Genomic DNA, 20,532 nt, shown 5'->3' with positions numbered 1-20,532 from the left:
TGATACAAATCATAGGGTCTATTTGAAGCCTTCGATTTATCATGTCATATATTTATAATATATTCATTTTAATAGTCTAAACAACAATGCATATGTATTAAAATTAACAGCAGATAATGTATTGTGAATTGTCAACTGTTTTCTTTTTATTGACAGGAAACGTTCAACATTCCAGTTCCTCTGTTAGAAACACACCTTAATCAGCTTAGAGCTTAACAAATAAGCCTTATTCTGAAATAAATTACAAAAAAACTGTCATTGTTAATTAACACAAACTTAAACTGTACTTAAACTTAAAGTGCAGAGCAAAGAAAAAAAATCCACATATCTTGGGATGTCAAGATAAAAAGGCATGAGGTATAAAGTATTTCAGGCTTGTCCTCCTGCTGTAATGAACTGAAAATAAAAGCCATGACATAACAGTCATACATGTTTAGAGAATATTTCAGTAATTGTTTTTGATTTACAAATAAATCTTTTTGTCCTCAAAATCTAAAAATTGTCCTTTCAATCACTGCAGACATGTTTTCAGTAGTAGTAACAAAGTAGTTTTGTCAATTTCAGAAAAATTCTAACTGTAAATGTTCTTTTAGCTCCTTTAAATCTAAATACATTTAAAGTGCACAGCATAAAAAAAAACTTTACATCTCTTGGGATTTCAAGAACTGCATATTAACAGAACCACAGCTACACTGTCATGAGGTCTTCTGCATCATGATTCAATGAGAAAGACAGAAGAGGAATAGAGATTAGTAAAGCCCTATCTCCTAAAGGTTACTTGTTAAGCATCAATGCCAGATTTTTCTTTAGAAATATAAGCATCTCTGCATTTTTGGCAGACAGCTTGTTCACCTTCTCATCTACAATATTCCCTGCTATACTAAAAAGTTGCTCGCTATCTACACTTGTGCATGGTGCACAGAGGTAGGCTCGTGCTGCTTGTGCAAGAGCGGGGTAACGACTTTTATTGTTCCGCCAAAAAACAAGTAGCTGTCCGCTCTGTGGGATGACTGGCTCTGATAGGTAGAGGTTCATCTGCGATGATGTTGAGCTGCTGATGTCACCGTCACCATGTTCCCCATCTTCATCCAACAACTCAGCATACATAGCATGTAAGGAGCCAGCTCGTGGTACTTTCTCTGGGGCTCGGTGCCAGTCGCTTCAAAACTCGCCTCACCATTTTGCTGCTCCTGTCCAGTGGCAAGGACATCAGAAAGCAGGCCGCGAATCTGGGGCTTAAGTGCCACGGAGAAATATCTGTCTTTATACCTTTTTTTGTTAAAAAGAAAAACAAAACATGGATTTATTTAATAGGCAATAGCATACTCAAAATTTGCATTTTTACTCTGTAGTCTTAACTCTTCTTGTAAATGTTTATTTTTCTAGTAAATTTAGTCAATTTGAAGGAAATGCCAGCCAGCCTGCCTACAAAAAGATTAGCACACTGTAATTATTTCAGGCATGTATCAATCATTTGGGCCCAGTTAGATTTTCTTGCAAGATGAATTAGGAAGCCTCCTTGAGAATTCAGTATTTTCAATTAACAGTGAAATTATTTAAATTTAGCTTCATTCTACCAGACACAGAGAGAGAGAGAGGAATGTGTGAATGAAGTTCTCACCTCGAATTGAGCACTGTTGCGTGCACAGGCGCTTTGATTGAATTTCACTGAATCTTTTCTGGGCTGCTTCCAACAACGTGGCTTTCAAAGATTTTACACTGTGGTCCGTCTCAGCTGTTTTCTCCAGAAGATGAGTTACAGGTCTGTTAGATAGTATAACATCTGCAGCCAATGTAGTTGATGAGCTTATCTGGTACATGAGCTCTTCAAATGAGTCAAGTATTGAAATCATATTTTCCACCAATTTCCACTGGCTGCCGGTGAACATGAAAGGCAAGTCATAGTCAGCTCCATAAGCACATAGGGCCCGCTTCTGTTCCATCAGACTCTGTAGCATATTAACTGTACTGCTCCACCTGGTAGGTAAATCCTGTTGTAGCCTCTTAATAGACTGGTCAAGTTGCTTCTGAATATTTTGAAGTCGAGAATAGGCAAGCTGGGAATGTTTGAAATGACCGACGATGCGTCTTCCACGGGCTATTATATCAGTGATGCTGCGTTGTGATAAAACTCTGTCGGCAACGGCAAGCTGCAGTGTATGAGCCATACACGGCAGGCTGGGTAGATCTGCATCCCTCATGGCCTTTACCATGTTCTTGGCATTATGTTCTTGCACTTTTTCCTTTGGGATTCCCCATTTGCGAAACATGTTGCTGAATGCGGCAGCAAGTGCCTCTGCGGTGTGTGACCCTGAAAATTCTTGAGAATAAACTCTTTTTTAGTTCAAAAGTTTTGATTAATAAACTGCGCAGTTGGGCTCAACATGGACATGGGCCATACATTTGAATTCCAAATGTCACTTGTGAAGCTAATTAATGTGATGTTGTCCTTCATAAGGGTGCCAACATGTGCAAACACTGTTTGGAATAACTGTGGCAGGCAAACATCAGTGAAATATTTACGCTCTGGGAGAGTGTAGCGTGAATCCATGTAAGACATGAGTCGCCGGAACCCTTTGTCTTCCACAACTGACAGTGGCTGGTGATTGATGCATACAATGTAGGCCAAAAGTTTGACACACCTTCTCATTCAATAAGTTTTCTTTATTTTCATGACTATTTACATTGTAGATTCTTACGGAAGGCATCAAAACTATGAATGGACACGTGTGGAATTATGTACTAAACAAAAAAGTGTGAAATAACTGAAAACATGTCTTATATTCTAGTTTCTTCAAAGTAGCCACCCTTTTGTTCTGATTACTGCTTTGCACACTCTTGGCATTCTCTTGATGAGCTTCAAGAGGTGGTCACCTGAAATGGTTTCCCAGCAGTCTTGAAGGAGTTCCCAGAGATGCTTAGCCCTTCTTGGACCTTTTACCTTCATTCTGCGGCCCAGCTCACCCCAAACCATCTCAACTGGGTTCAGGTCCAGTGACTGTGGAGGCGCAGCACTCCATCACTTTCCTTCTTAAAGTATTTCTTAAAGTAATGATGGCAACTTGTTTCTCTTTACTTAGCTGATTGGTTCTTGCCATAATATGAATGTAACAGTTGTCCAATAGGGCTGTCGGCTGTGTATCAACCTGACTTCTGCACAACACAACTGATGGTCCCAACTCCCTTAATAAGGAAAGAAATTCTACTAATTAACCCTGATAAGCCACACCTGTGAAGTGAAAACCATTTCAGGTGACTACCTCATGAAGCTCATTGAGAGAACACCAAGGGTTTGCAGCGCTTTAAAAAAAGCAAAGGGTGACTATATTGAGAAATCTAAAATATAAGACCTATTTAAAAGTTATTTCACACTTTTTTGTTAGGTACAGAATTTCATGTGTGTTCATTCATAGTTCTGATTCCTTCAGTGATAATCTACAATGTAAATAGTCATGAAAATAAAGAAAACGCATTGAATGAGAAGGTGTGTCAACCTTTTGGCCTGTACTGTATGAATTCCATTATTTTGGCTGTTATTTCTTTTTTTTCTTGCTGTCATTACTGTAGGGTTGCTGTCGTTGCAATGTCTCTGTTACAGACAGCTGAGTAGGTGGCGCCGGAGCTGCTACATGACCCCGCTTTCTCTTTGCTTTAGCGCTAGCTAACTTTGAAAACTCCTCGTATTCCTTTCCATGACTAATCTTCAAATGTCTGATGAAGTTGGTGGTGTTGAAATGTATTTGGAGCTTTCCGCCTCGTGGAATTTCCTTGGCACACATGTTGCAAATCGCTAATGTATTGTCTTTTTCAGACACCTTGTAGAACTGCCAGACCACTGAATGTAGCCATTTTAGCTGTGGGTAGAATTTTTTTTCTCACAAGTAGTGCGTCATCTCATCAGCCCATCTGATCAGCCTTTATGGAGACCAACGATCAACCTATTTAAAGCCTTTATTGGCCGATAACGATCAGTGACCGATCAATCGGATCACCCTTAGCCGATACCAATGCGAATATTTGGTTATTTAAAAATATTTATAGGACAATATATATTTAAAAAATAATAATAATCCAAAAACGCGTTACAAAACATAAACAGATTTCCCTACCATTAGTTATTTGTGGTTATTTATGAGTTTTCAATAAAATAATATAATTTCAGAACAGAGGAACATCAAAATATATTAAAGTTCTGATAAATAAAATGTATAAAAATACAAAATTAAGATATAAAATTTAAAGTCCTTTGAACAAAAACAACAAAAAATCAGTGTTGCCAACACAGACATTGTAGAGTTCCCCCTGGTGGACAAACTATGCAACAACAATGCTCATGACATGGTTGACATTCCGTTTTTATTTTTTAAATATTCATTTATCAAAATCATTTATTTGTCATAAATGATTCTGATGAATTAAATCGGCCATTATAAATGCCGATACCGATCAGGAAATGCTAATATCGGCCGATAGTATCGGCCTGTCGATAATATTAAATCAGGCTCTAGTTGACATTAGCTTCAGCTCTGCATAGACTGTGACACTGCAACAAAGTATAGTAGAGGAGCAAAGCCATCATCCAATCCGATCACATCCCATCTCATTACATGGGGCATGGTCGAGCAGAGTGACTGAACGCTTCTGCTCTCAGCTCAGCAGTGGAAAGAGTGAGTTAATCCCTCGTCTCCAGGTTCAACATGTTTATGCACTTCCACTCTGACTTAAACAGGCAGGCTTCCAGGAGGATTACACCCAGTATAAATTATACAGGAAAAATTGAGTGGACTACATAGTGGTCAGTGTGTCACAATCACATTTTCTCCATTGAAGTCAAACTGTGGAAATGTTTAATCTGTTGCATGGCAACAAAACAAACCTCGTCATGTTGTGCGACATCCCTACTTCACCTAATAGAAGAACGAGTCATGTCTGAGCACACTTCCATACTTGTTTTTCAGGGTCTGTATTTTCAGCAAGCAGCAATAAAACAGGTAAATGCTGACATTTACTTCCAACACATTAAGGTTTGGTACTGACGTTGAAGTGCTGAAATTGTGCTATTTGAAAAGGGACAGCTGACGTTTTTAACTGAAGCCTTGGCTTTCATTCAGTTTTATGAGGTGTAACCTACTACAGGTTAACTGAAGGTTAGCTAAAGGTATTTTAATTGCTTGGAATTAACAATTTTAAAGCGTTCTTTTATAGGTGCCTAAAATAAGCTACATCTGTAGTGTTAGCCATGTGCATTCCCTTTATTTTTTAAGTTTCTTAATATTTATCTATATGAATAAACTGTCTATTATTCTTAATGCTAAAAATGTTTGAACTTAAACACTTGTGACATTGGATTAATAAACTTTTAACACTTTCTTAAGGGCACCTGACGTCAAGTATTCTGTAAATGGCTAAAGTGTGTAAGGTAATAAAAAAGTCCCAAGGCTGACACAGTGATACTAAATTACCTGAGTGTTGTATGTTTTGATTTATGTCTGTATATTAACCTTAATTATTTGAAATCTCAGAATAAATTCACTTAATGAAAAATTAAGCAACTAAGTAAGTGATATCTAGGCAAACAAATGCTCTTTACTGAAACACAGATATTAATAATTATATGTAATATGGTTTTAAAATGGCAATGTTCTTTTAAAAATATTTGGGCCTCTCCCTTCTTCCAAAGCTCAGCTGATTCAGTGCAACTGCAGTCTGACAGGTTTGCTCAGCTGAGACGAAACCCGGTTTAGGTGTTAGTTGCACTTTGCAGCTCAAGCTCTGAAGTGTCTGAAGATGTTAGTTAGATGTTACTATAACAACCGTTTTCTCATTCCAAACTTGTAAAACAAGGCCGTTTGGACAGTGGCTGTTAAAAAGCCCCGTTAGTAGAATGCACCAGGGAGAGCAGCAGCTACACAGGGTTTGAAGATGACGTAGCACTGAGAGCGACTATGGTAGGGAGTAGTATGAAAGGCCAAAAATCTGCATAGGGAGGTTGGTTGGGGTGGTGGACAAGTCAAACAACACAGGACTTCCACCCAGGAGACCAAGAACCGTGTCCCAGGTGTCACGTTTCCTAAACCAACTGTCGCAACCGTCCCTTCTTCTTTTCCCCAACCCAACTGTCCTGTTGGTCCCGCGTATCATGTCAATAACAATACCAAAAGCACCCTGACCGAGCGTCCGTATTTTACACGATGGGAGTGAGAATCTGTTGACTATAACCAAGCTTAGAGCGTCAGGTGCTGCATACACAGAAATCACAAATAGAGCTTCCCAGGGCTTAGGCTATATCTACTACGTTTTCATTTTTATGCGCCGTTTTGAAACAAATATGATCTCTGTCCATTCCACTCTAGTAGCAGAACTAATCTCCGTCCATATTTATACATCTGTCAACGCATATCCATGACCATTAGTACACACTGGGCATGCACACACTAGGCATGTGACAGTACAAACAGAAATAAGATCTTCTTGCATTACTCACAGATTGAAAATCATGGAAGTATAAATTAAAAATATGAAAAAAATATTTTGGAGAAAGAACAATGATAAAAAGTAAGACCCGGAATTTATTTGCTTGGACCAACGATGAGGTGAACTGTTACTAAAGGGTATATAAGCCTACCTAACTGATAAGACTAACTGATATGTATTCCTGACTGCATAGCAACCCCAGAGTTTTCAAACCTAAATGGGGGAAGAAGTTTCCAAATGTCTCCGTTTTAAAGAGCTTGGAAAATCTGTAGTATTGTGGATGAGAGGCGTAAACGTAGCAAAAGATATTAGTTTTTTAACCAAGACGTAGTAGTGTAGATGTTGCATTAGCAACTACTACTACACTTACAATCTGATGAAGTTACTCTAAGAAAAGTGGGAACAATACACATGTTCCTGTAGTTTAAGATTTTCTGCTTCTCTTTGTCATACAGTATATCATAAACTAAATAACTTTAGGTTTAAGATTTCTAGTCAGACAAATAAAATGAGACATCTGAATATGTCAGCTTGGGCTTGGGGAAGTAGTGATTGCCATTTTCCCCTTACCTTTTTGACATGTATACACAAAATGATTTATTTGATTAATCAAAATATTCTGCAGCCGTTAAGTCCATGGGACTAAGTCACCAACTGCTGAAAAGAATCTGTCCATTAATTCACTATCACTTACACAAAAACTGTAAAAATAGCAAAGTTAATTTCTGACAACTGAGAAAAACCTAAATGAATCAGGAAACAATGACACTCAAGTCTGTTCTTCTGTGGTATTTGCCTGTGCAGGTCAACTGTGTGTTTACTTGCAGTCAGGCTGCTAAAAGCCTTGTACAGTAAGCAGCTCACAGAAAGTAAAGGGGGTCATGATAGTTGAGTTTTCTACCCTTACTGCCAGCAAGCGCTCTTTAGTCCCATCATTCAATCACCAGATTGTCTCCAAAACCTAATGTTCCTAATGTTGTGACCACAGTACGTAAATAAAGCTCTGTGTTAATTAGCTCTGTTGTGTTGACGAACAAAGTAGGCCTGAAAAGCACCATATGTTTTTGTGAGTATGGTAAATAATTTCCAACCTCACCTGGTTTATTGTTCAAACTGTTTGAACAGGTGTCCAAAGCTTATGTGTCATAGAAAGCAGAACAATTGTAATGCCGGTTTTATTAGAAATAAACAATAAAGAGGATGTCTGCTTCAGGAAATCATCCTAACTGACTATGAGTTGCACAGACGTGCTGTCGCTGCTCTGAGCTGCGGGATGCTTGATGCTCAGCAGGTCCACTAACCGAGAAGATAAGATGTTCCACTCCAAATATGGCAAAGGCATTCAAGTTTTAGACTATTAATTGGGAGCAGCCCGAGGAAACATGTGATTCGTGGAGAATAAACATAGCTTATGTTGAAACTAAATGTTCACAGTGACTGCCTGAAGCTGTTAAGCTCCTCTGGGACGCTTTGAGGAATATTTTGGAACATTGTCCCACAAAATCTATATTAGAGTCTCTGCACGAGTTCAGATCTTTCTATGTTTAAATGTTTTCATTGCTACTGCATCGTGAAAATACACATTTTGAAGTATTATGATAAAAGAGGACGTATTGAAAACCTTATTTCTTTATCAATTAATAGTGAAAGTGAAATAGCGAGTAAAAGTCAGGAAATAACAGGGATGGGAGGGGTTCCCATCCCTGTAAAGGATAAACGGTTAATATAGCTAAAAGTTGAAAAGACCTTTAGCTATTTGAAAGACTTAACTAGCTAAGAGTAAAGAATACGAAATAACTAGTTCGCATTAAAAGTAATGACTAACGTTAACCAATTCAAATGGTTTACTAAAGTAATGGATAAACGGTTAGTTAACGGTTGAAGTAGTTCTAGCTAACGGTTGAAGTGGTTAGCTAGCTAACCTAACGGTTGAAGTAGTTAGCTAACGCTAGCTAACTATATAATAGCTAAATAAGTTTAGTAGAAACGTGAATTGATATGGTTGAAACATTTAGCTTCAGTCCAAGTTAGTTAGTTAGTAATGTTAGAAGTAAGATTGCTGACCAAGCCAACCTTAATATAATAGTTCAGTTAACAATATCCATGTTCATATAATTTATATAACGTTATGAATACAACGTAACGTCAAATGTAGCTATAGCTAATATGTCCTACAATAGCAGGGTCTCAGTAGCGTTAAAAGTGTGAATCCCGCATAAACTCGGCTTGTGTTGCACTCACCAGGTATGCTCCAACTGTGCCCTGAGCCAACATGAGGGCGCATTCCGATATCAAGAATATCTTGATATTTGAGAAGCATGAGGAGTTTTTGCGGGGGCCGTCTCCTTCCAGCATGTCCCCGCCGCTGCGGTCCGAGTCCCGGTGCTTCTTCACCTGCATCCTCCCTTTACTTTACACACACAGTACTGCGAGAAACCGAAAGACGCAAGAGGATGACCGCGGGAAGACACTGGCAGGTACAGTGTCTCGCTTTCCCCCCTGAAGACTACATTCGCGGTGCTCCTTGTTACTGTTTCTCCGGATTCAGTTGTTAAATAGTCTTCATACATGTGACAAGCTACGAAACACACGTCCAAACTCCGCGGGGCTCTGCCGGCAGTCTGCGCCTAGCAACATTGCCTCTTCGTCGACGTACAGAAACATGTGAACTCCCTCCTGAGGTGTTAGCAGAGGAACAAGTAACGTTTAACCACGCGGGAGCGAATTTCTGTCAAATTGCCGCTTTTAATTTTCGCTGCGGGGTTTTCTGGGTTTCAGCTGCAGGTGAAGGTACTGTTTACAGGCGTATTCTCCCTCTCGTCCAACTCCTGCCGCTCCGGACTGTCAGGTCCTTCACGCACAATGACTGCTCTGCTCTCCGTCTCCGCGCTCCCACCTCTCTCTACTACTCTCCTCCTCTGTCAGCATATGCACGCATGTCCCTAGAGGCGCTGTGTAGCAGGCCGCATCACAAGTCTGCTCAACTTGCCTCTGACTTGAAAAATCACTGCAGTAGTCTTGTGGGACCCCAAGTGTGTGTGTGTGTGGTGTGTGTGTGTGTGTGTGTGTGTGTGTGTGTTGTGTGTGTGTGTGTGTGTGTGTGTGTGTGTGTGTGTGTGTGTGTGTGTGTGTGTGTGTTGTGGTGTTTTAAAGTGACTCACTGCCATTTTGTGATGTATAATTTCCCCACCATAAATCTACAGGGATTATATCTGTGGTGCTGATTGGGATTGTTAAATCTCAGGGTTGAAACTAAGGATTATTTTAGAGATTAAACTAGCTGAGAATAAAAGATTTTGATTTATCAAAATAAATATGGTAAACATTCTCTTGTTCAGGCTTCTCTAATGTACGACTGTGCTGCTTTTCTGTGTTTTCATATCACTGTAAACTGAATATTTTTGGATTATCAATTAGATGTATCCGCCAACCATAAAGTCTTTCTAACAATCATATCTTATATTGTAAGAACCTTGAATTATCCCTGATAATCTCCAACAAGTCAAACAAAGCGATGAGTGAAAATAGAAAACAATAAATAGTTTGTGTTCAGGCATTAAAAGTGATTAGGGCTGCTACTATAGATTATTTTCATTATCGATTGATCTTATTTTCTTGATTAATCATTTGGTCTATAATATGTCAGCAAATAGTTAAATGTATCCATCAAAAGTTCCCACATTCCCAGCTAGCATGACTCTAGACATGAGAGTGACATAAATCTTTACTTCTTAACTGGCAAGAAAGAAAATGAGCATATATCCCAAAACAATTAAATTAAATTCTCATAATAGTTGCCATTCAAACCAAATCCCTCAACAATATGATTAATTGACTAATCATTGCAGCTCTCGTTCTTTAACAGCACGTTGTTGAAGTTGTAGCAGGGGCTGTGATGTTTCCAACATACACCATTGGATTGTCATGTTGTCAGCATGTCTACGATGAGGTATTGCGATGGTTATGATGTAATGTAACCACATAATGTGATGATGATGGGGTGGAACTACAGAGGATTATAAACAAATCTTGTGTAAAGGCTGCAAGGGTTTTCTGCACAGCTTTTTGTCTAGTCTTGGAAGCAGCAACATGAAGACATGCAAAGGTCAAGGAGATCATCATCATCACATCTAAACACCAAAGTCACATGTAAAATGGTTTACAGGGTTATAGCTATTTCAGACCAATGCTTTTATATTAGAGCTGAATTGATAAGTGCTCAAGTAATTTTACAATCAATAATGCACAATATTTCCCAACCTGTGGCTTCCCCAATGTAAGGGTTTGCTATTTTGTCTATTTTATATCACTAGTGCAGTGCCGGCTTGAAACGTGTGCCAGTTCAGAACGGGCCAATTGCTTGGTTCCCAGTATTTTTTTACTTTCTTGTGTAAAAAGTCCTTGATTGGCAGTTAGATTGTAAACCACATATTTATTTCAGTTGTAGACTGTTGCTCAGATGAAAAAGACAATTTAAGACATCTGTAATGCATATTTTTTATTTTCTGACTTTTGATTAATTGATATAATAAGCATTACTTGCAGCCCTAAATACTATAGCCTGCACATAAACTATTGGTCTGTCTTGTTTGACCTGTTACTTGAGATACTCAGTACCAACGTTTTATAAAATGATACAACATACAGTTCATAAGACTACGTGATAATATTCTAGTCGAGAGAATAAATCCATTATCGTCTCTAATAAATTATATTAATATGCCGTTTTAGTTCTTACGAATAAACAAAACAAAGAAAGCTACGTTTTGAGATCTTAACATAACATTTTCCTCCAATGCAAAACACAAAAAAACATTTGATTCAACAGAGTGAATGATTAAATCCTGTGACAGTGATTACTGAAGCCTAGAAAATGTACATTTCGACATCAGGATAACCCTGTGATAGTTCTGCAATAAAATAATAAAATATTTTCCATGACCCTCAGTTCCACGTGTAGTGAACCCAGAGGACCTGAAACTTACTCTGTCTCACTTTCTTAGAACAACACATGAACCCACAATAAAAACTAGAAATGATCGCTGCATAATTTAACTGTCAACTGTGATTCAGGGCGGCCCCCTCAATCTCTGACTGAGTTTTTGGCAGATGTCCAATGCAAAATGGTCATCAATTGTAGACGCTCCCTCCCTCTCGACCAGCAAACTCCCACATAGAAATACTTCCTACGCTTCTGCATGTTGCTTCCTACATTCAGCCTGCTGGAAGCGAAGGCGAAATGTTGACTGTCAAGCTGACAGTTTTAGAGTCAGAAGCTTGAATCAGACAAACTCTGTTTCAGTCTTAGGCTACTAATATCCCACCGAGTGCTGATGAGCCCAAACTGAGAGAAGTACTATGTAAATGTTAAAAGCTAAAGGAACAACATTATGAGAAATGTAAATCTATAGTTTGGTTTGAGCCACATGTTAGTTTCAAATTGTGTGAAAGATTAATGGTTCAAAGACCCCGTAACCTACACAGCTGCAACAGCTACCTGTGTGTGTGTGTGTGTGTGTGTGTGGTGTGTGTGTGTGTGTGTGTGTTGTGTGTTCTGAATGTTCAAGATTTACAAAGGTAAATTACATATTATTCAATAATTATGTTTTACACAAGAAAAGTACAATTGAGGTAAATTTCCAGGATAGTTACCTGACAGCACACAAGATTTCCCCCACCTTTTGCTCTCTGTGTGTTGCCATTCTCAAACTTCTGCATAAATAGGGCTGTTTCTGAGTATTGTATAAACTCAGAATATACAGTATATATGTTATTTATTCAAAGAAACCCTCTTTCAAATTGATATATTTCTCACAGTATAATAAGAAGAGATACTTTCTCTCAACCTAATTGAATCTCAGGCTCAGTCACAGCCATATTTAAAACAATATATTGCTTTTTTTAATGAGCTAGCCAGTAAGCTCAGAAAGCTGTTATGATCCTAATTCTTAAATACTAGTTGTAGCATGTTCCCGACTAGCTAGTATTTTCTCAGGAGTGTATTGATGTTCCCAGGGTCCTATGTTCCCCAGCTCAATATCCTCATGACACATTAAGGAGACCTTAAAGTTTAATGTTCTCAGCAATGTTTTTTATTCCCTTATGTTCAAGTTAATATGTTCATATGTGCATCAATTTCAATTTCAGGGGCTGAACATATTTTTTACAGTCCATGTCCTTTTGTTCTTTTGCAATTTAAACATACCAATCTCTTACAATGTTAGTTTGTATCAAGAGCATAAGACCCTGTAAACATTGGGATGACTCCTTTTTTTCCTAGCACTGCCTTTTTTGTCAGGACTCACAGATTACCTTTGCCACTTTCGAGTGTGAAATGTCTTAACAAGTGCAGCAGAACCAAAGTGAAGAAAGTCAGTCCGTACACAGCCACACGGTTCTGAGAAGATTGAGGTCCATCAGACAAGTGAAACACCTGTGTGGGTGCCAGACTACATCTGAGTAGGAGCTTTAAACTGAATATGTGTAAGAGATGTTTGTCCTTTTAATTATCTTGTAACGCCACAGATGCTACATCTGTGTACCATCCATTAATACATATATATACAGTAATTCTTCTAATAAACTAGTCTGTTTAGACCAGTTTCTGAGTTTCTGTGAACGAGAATAGTTGGATTGAAAATGTAGTGCAGAAATGTGTGTGAGTTTGATCATGCAATTGTCAGTGTGTGTGTGTGTGTGTGTGTTTGCAGCACTGTTTACATATAGTAGACGTCCAGGGACATGAGTCAGGTACTGTATAACAGGCTGTGGGTGGAGACGGCTCGGACTGGTGCCAGGAATGTGTGAATGGAAAAGCCTGCAGACTATTGTTCTGGCCTCTGAAACAACTGCTATTTATAGAATTTGGAATAGCAGCTCCACCCCACAAGGGTTGGACTGTGGAGAAGAAGCCCAGCCCGTCTGCTGGGAAACACTGGAACATGGTAGTGGTAGGAATAACTGAGAGTACTGCCTAAAGTTTTTAGTTTTCCTTTAGTTGCCTAAAGGAAAACATACCTCCACTACCTGTTACTGTTGTCTACCAAAGGAAAAGTTTTTAGACTAGAAACACACACACACACACACACACACACACACACCACACCCACACCCACACACACACACACACACACACACCAACCACACAATATATATAATATATACAGTATATATACAGTAAGTTTAAATGCTTGCCTTTGTTCGAATTGTTTTAACTTATCACTCAATGCAACTTATGCTGGACAGAGGGGGGTAGCCATTTCCCCCTTGTTTTCAGTCTTTGTGCTAAGCTAAGCTAATTGTCCCCTGGCTCCAGCTAACACAAAGATATGAGAGTGGTTCTGATCTTCTTTTCCTTGCTTCACGTTGTCTATTTCTAACTACATCCTTTCTTATGTCAAGACTATGTTATATTTCTTAACTTCTGCCAGTCTTATTCTTAGAATGGAAAACTATACTGTCATTATTATGTAACCTGAAGACAATAATTGTAACTGAAATGACTGAAGTTATCTCTCACTTTTATTTATGCAAAAACGCACAAAAAGCGCCAGTGTTACAAAGTTTTCTCAGTTCTAACAAACTCAGACTGACACCCGTTCTCTATGAATTCCACTGCATGTTCAGACAGTGACAGAATCCTCCTTCATTCTGAGTCCAAAGTTGTCTCTATCAGACTGATGTCCAGCCAGTTCGGCTTCAGGCGCTGCATCCCCTCAGCCAAGCAGTGCTGCTGAGCTGGAATTCACCTGGAGGGAGCAGCCTCTGCAGAGGACGGTGTTTACTTAAAACTCCCAGCAACTGCAAGGAAATATTTGGTGGATAACTCCCACCATGATATCCTGTGGTGTCAAGTCTCCCTCAGATAACTCACTGAGAATTCAGTTTCATCGTGTGCCAAAACTCTAAGGCCGGAACGCAAAAACAAAACAAAGACAATGTAAAGATATTCCTTTAGCTGCTGCTGGAATGAAGCCATGTACTGAGAAACCATCTGTGTTAAGTGTTGGATTTACTATTAACTTGATGCAGATCACTTTTAACTGGATTCATATTGCAGAACTGTTTAGACTTTATAACTAATTGTTCTTTTCTCAATAAGAGATCAGTTTTAATCCCTCATTGCTTACAACTCTGACAAAAGGAAGAGTAATTGAGACGTCAGACTTTAAGAGTGCAGATTTGCCTACCAATAATTAGTGCCATTGTCCATTTACTTGCAGTTAGTCAGAGTGAGCAGAAGTGAAGTAATACCTCAAAGTAAATGTTCTCAGACAGAGATCTTCAGGGCACATAAATACTACATAAACGTAATGACAATGAAATGGCATTTGCAAATCCAATGGGAAGTTATAAAAATAATGTGCTTAAGTCACAGGGCACTTTTTTCATTTGTCGTCTGTCTAAATATATCGTGCTTCTGTCTGTTCTAAATTTTAAACCATTCCATGCTGCCACTCTGCTATCTATTTTTACACCAATACCAATAGAGATGGCAGCGTCTGGTTTTAAAATAGAGTAATACCGTCTTCACTGCTGGGGAGAAGGTTTCAAACATAGCACTGAAAAAAGTAACATGGTCCAGTTTTCTCTCCAGGTTGAATAAAGCCAAGGGATGCATGTGCTTATTTTCGGGAAGCAACCTCGCCCCATGAAGCTGCTATTCACTCAGCATTAATCTAAATGATCATTCCTGGAACATATGCTACTACAAACATTTGATTCACATACAAGTTACTCCACCCAGCTGAGGTGGCATTCTCCAAAACACAACTGCATATTTCTTCGTGAGGACTTGTGAAACACCAGCCCAATGCCAAACATGGGCACATGAATGTGTTTATAGGGAGGAAGAATGCAAAGCTGCTGAAACCCGAAAGACGAGTCAGATGGCATACTAACAAAGGGTAAGGAAGAAGAATGGTGGGCTAGCTGAGCATGGGGATGCACATACAAATTTTAGTGTTACAAATGGGGCGAGATGGAAACAATGGCAGGACAGAAAAGATCACCCCGAGGACCTGTTGAGAGGACGTTTCCGTCAGGCTTCGACTAGTCACAGTTTTTTGTTCATTTTTGTTTTCCCACATCAGCCTCCATTTGTCTGTCCAAACAATATTTGCAAACAGGAACAACTTGCTCCCAAAGCAAGAAACCACAGAGCTGAGCCACCATGATGTCATCAACATGTAACCTGGAGCAACTGCACTGGCACTGTGTTGACTCATGTTCAGGCTTCAATGACCTTATGAGCCTCAATGTATAGCTTTATTATGATGTACACCATAAATATACAAATGCCCTATGTAAATATCCTAAAGTGCTCTTTTATCGTTGCAGGTTAATCTCATGTTTGCTATACAAAGTGTCACAAGGCTGAAGGCAAACAGATCTGAAATAACATTCAGAGGTAGTTAAACAGCTTATCACAAGAGTTATTGTATACTGTGTATCTTGTGTTAAGATGTTTAAGAAAAAGCCCTTATATGGGCTTAAGCAGCAGTCCCATGCTTCTGGATTTTGTGCTACAGTTGAATCCAAACTCATTTTGTTTGCCCTCCAGAGACACTTAAGCACAGTTAATATGTTTTTATCCTACACATTTTCATGTATGATATTGTACCGTGCTGTGCTGTGAAGTTAACCGCAAGGCCCGGTTGTTTATGCGGCTGTTGCAGTTAAGTTTAGCTGACAAAAGGTAACCCTCATGCGGCGATGCCAGTTTAAGTTCAGGCACCAAAATGACTAGATAAGATTAGCAAAAAGATTGGGGTTTAGGTCCTGTGTTCAAGTGCGTTACTTTTGTAGCTGTGCAAATGGTATATTGCCTGTTTTATGTGATATTTATAGAATTATTTATCTGGTGGTACAACAGGACAAACAAGAGGTCAAAACTCCAGCAACAGTACCGAAAACAACTGTTGTCGGACTTACATGTTTCGCCTTGTCGGCCTTATGGCCTTTGTGGCCTGATAACAACATGAAAGCGGATGCAATCAGTGATGGACTTGTATAAAATGAATACATGGATCTTCAGCTCCTCTCATCTTGATGGAGCTTTACAGTGACAACAATGAGTAACAGTGACTTCAGCTCAATGTTTAACTGTCCAGTTGCGACTTCACTGCTTTGGTTCACTCTCACTGCTGAAGCTGTTTTTAGTGTAAACAGCTCTATACAGTTACTGTACACTTCCTGCTCAGCGCCAAACAGCAGACAAACAGTTAGTGAATAGCTAGTGAACATAGTAAATCATTTAGCAGCTAAAGAACCCCGTATTTCCCTCAGGAGTTGGTGGAGAGTTAAAAGAGAGTGAATATTGGATTTGCATTCATCAGGTGGACAGAAACACGACCCTGTATGAATGATAATGTCTCTCAGTGTCTGCTGGATGTTTAAATAATCAACAGTTTGCTAACAAGTTCAACATATCAACTTAAAATAAGTTAACAACGAACACAGGACTTTTTAACCAGGAGGACACTTGTGTCTCGTGTGAAGGCAAAAGTCAACCGTGACTCATTTTAAATACTTGAAGTTATTTATGTACGTGAAATTCTAACAACTTAATTTAACCTGATCTTGTCCTAAACCTAACCAAGTAGTGTTGTTTAAATTCACAATATTAACAATGCGTTGAAGTCTATCGGACTACCCAGCACATTGAAAAATTACGCCAAAGCGTCCTGACCATCCGCCCGTATACGTGACGAGTTGAGAGTTAGTCTACTTACTTAAGAGTAGAGGGTTGAGGGTAAAAAGCTTTTAGTGCATACGTTTATGTTAAGTACATGTTTTGTCATGTGACTTCTTTTGAAAGGGAATTACCACCACACGCCTATAATTCCTTTAATTAAAGCCTTCTTTCTATGGCTCAGCTACAACTGGCAACTACGGAGGAACAGACTCATCAATCAAACGTCGCCATCCTGGACTTAAAGGGGAAGTTAAAGCACAGCTTTGTTTAAGATAGATGGGGGTTATCCACATGGTGGGATTTCACAGCCATCCTTATGAGAAACAGTAACCAGCACATACCTCTGCAGTGTGGGCTTAAAGCATGAAACAGTCCATAGTGACAGCCAAGCAGTTTTGTAGGCTCCATCCCTTCACTCAGCACATTTCATCGCTCCTTTTGCAAGGGAGATATTTTAGTCGCTGACATTTTGATTGTCAATGTTTGGCATGTGGTGAGCTGATAATTCATGTTGAAAAGCTGACTAATTGGGCACCACATCCAAAAGGCTCTCTGTCACTGGAGGCTGTCCAGAGTTAAGGTGATTTCATGCAATTGAAGAGATAATTCACTTCACATTTTGCTCAGCACAGCACAAGATATTCATGTGACTTTCCTGGCCTCAGTGCTACTCCTAGTCTCAGTGTAGTGTTGGTTTCACAACTTGAATTCAACATTTTAACATTTGATTTTGTTACTATCACTATTTAACACTGATTTTTAAGATTAAAATCTTGATCTTTTAATTTTCTTTTCTGCAATCCTGGTTGAAAACATCGCCAAAAAGAGACCTAGAATGAAAGGAGTCACAGGCAGTGTTGTTGCTATAGTCTGTCTCAAGCACATTTGCATACAGTAAATGTATGCAAATAAACAGAAAGCTACTCAGTGTGCGTGGACCTTCCTGCCTCCACAATCTGCAGCATCACAGGAGTAACGTGATTGTCCTCTGATCTACGGAAAATCTAAAGTGTAGTGAGAAAAACAAATCCAGGACTAGAGAAAATACGTATGCTCGTGGGACAGTGGAGTCTCCACAGATCGCAACACAATGTTCCTCAGCACTCTGCTGATTTTTTGTTGTTCACAGTTGACATTAAAACTACTGTGAAGAAATATGTGTCTCTTTACACTTAGTGTAGGGTGGATTATCAAAGTGTTTTAGCTAATAAAAATACCCAGCTGTCTGCTTCTGGAAATGATGCAGATGAGAGCTGTGAGACTGGCAAAACAGAAAAGATGCTGCTGTAAAACCAAAACAATGAGTGAAATATACTAAAACACGGTGTGGAGCTTATGTGGACTGGAGATTCATTATCATGTGAGTTCATCACTACAAGCGTCCCTTCCACATTACATATGAATTGTTCCATTGCTAGTGTAAAAACATTGATTAGTGCATCTTTAAAGATATAAAATTAATTACGTGTTTATGTGTTCCACAGACATTTTGGTTCTTCACAACTCCAGGACACACAAAACCCAAATGATTATTTTATTGACAATCCTTCATGCGTTAAGCACAATAATGTTGAAATAGTCAATGTTTTTGCTTAACATTGTACTATTTAAGTTAAAGTTATTTCTAACAAAAATTCATTTACGTAAGTAAAACATTCAGCAGTTCTCTTGCCCTGGGGCACAGTCTGAGAGGAAACATAGGAGATATGGCATAGATATTATGTGAAATTCTATAGAGCCTCCCGAGACCATTGCACACCACTTACCATATTTATACCATGAAATATTCAGGCAGCACTTTTCCCAGTAAACACACAACCCCTTCTTGAAAATGCAACTGAACTAAAAGCAACATGTGAACATATGGTCGCTTGACAAACTCAGCTGCAGTGGAACAGCAGCCTGGAAAGGATCTTTTTTTATTGAGTGGAGTCAGTATGTGTGCCATTAAACCACATCTTTTAGATGACATGGAGGAATTAAGTATGATAATATCTGCAAGGACAACACGTCAAAGTTATTATATTTTCAATCAGACCCAAGCTAAAAACAGAATTGAGGACATTGTAAAGGCTTTTTAAATAACTACTCCACATATTAGTTTGGAAAGGTCTCTTTCCCCCTCTTTAGCTGCCAGTGCTGACAGGAGGGGAGGAGGAATAATTTCAGTCTCTGTATGTAAAGGCTGGTGTGCCCTGTTCTTTTTTCCTCATCCTGTAATTCTGATGATGCAAGTATGAAAGCTTCCTTCCTGTCTGGGAAATTACATGCTAATGGCCTGCTCTTCCCTCTTTTCTAGTCCTGTATCACAGCTGTCTAATGAGAGCATCAGTGTTAAAGTGTTAAGTGGCTGCTGCTGATGGATGCCTTCAGTTTTATCAGCTGCAAGCAACTGATTAGTTCTTTAGAAATGATCTCTTTTCTTTGGACTAAAATCTCAATCTGTCTTTATCTGCAGATGTCCATATGTAGACTTCTGTTCCGCATCCTTTAGTGATAGAAATATTCTCAATTAATATATCATTGTTTAACAACATGCAGACCAAAAAAATGCACTTTCAGTCTAAACACTGCTATTCAGTTTACACATATTTAAAGATGCTCTATATAATGTTTTTAGCCATGCTAGCAGTGCTGGTCTGTTGGTCGGTCCATCTCTTCATCCAGACTGAAATATGTCAACAACTGTCTTATAGATTGCAATTTTTTTTAATTATACTTTATTAATCCCACAAGGGGAAGCTACACTTTTCACTCTGTTGTTATTACACACATTACACACAGGCCTGAATCACACACACACATGCTCAGGACCTACACATTCACTAATGGAGAGATGTCAGAGTGAGGGGGCTGCCCATGGAAAGGCGCCCCGAGCGGTTGGGGGTTCGGTGCCTTGCTCAAGAGCACCTTGGCAGTGCCCAGGAGGTGAACTGGCACCTCTCCATCTACCAGTCCACCACCATACTTTGGTCCGTACGGGGATTTGAACCAGCAACCCTCCGGTTCCCAACGCAAATCCCTATGGACTGAGCTACTAGCACCCCCATTTATTTTATGTTTTTGTTTTGTTACAGACATTCATGGGCAGAAGATGAATCTTACAGACTTTTGTGATCCTCTTGACTGGACTTTACTTGCCATCATAAGGAGAAATCGTTTTTAGTGATGAACCCAAAGAGAATTATCCAAACCCAAAGAGAAAAGATTAACAAAGAATATTACTATTATTCATTGACATAGTACTACAAGTAATTTATAGTTTACTATACATTTACTATCAAACTGGGACGTTTTGGGAGAGATTGTGGGAGGATTGCTGTGGATGACGTAACATAACACAGGGTGATACGCTGGAAAGA

At 39.1% G+C, this 20,532-nt stretch overlaps 1 protein-coding gene across 2 annotated transcripts in view; it reads right to left on the bottom strand.

The window, feature by feature from the left end:
• slco3a1a (solute carrier organic anion transporter family member 3A1a) overlaps window positions 1–8,874 on the bottom strand; it is a 54,708-nt gene extending 45,834 nt beyond the window's left edge. For both annotated transcript variants that reach the window (XR_004332974.1, XM_032522834.1), the window contains exon 1: window positions 8,716–8,874. Coding sequence is in view for 1 of the 2 variants with exons in the window: in XM_032522834.1 (XP_032378725.1) it covers window positions 8,716–8,874 (159 nt within the window). In the remaining variant the exon portion in view is untranslated. The remainder of the gene's footprint in view (window positions 1–8,715) is intronic.
• Between the last annotated feature and the right edge of the window lie 11,658 nt (window positions 8,875–20,532).

Source organism: Etheostoma spectabile, chromosome 8 (genome assembly GCF_008692095.1).
Source record: "Etheostoma spectabile isolate EspeVRDwgs_2016 chromosome 8, UIUC_Espe_1.0, whole genome shotgun sequence".
NCBI lineage: Eukaryota > Metazoa > Chordata > Actinopteri > Perciformes > Percidae > Etheostoma > Etheostoma spectabile.
This window is presented reverse-complemented; position numbering and strand designations above follow the sequence as displayed.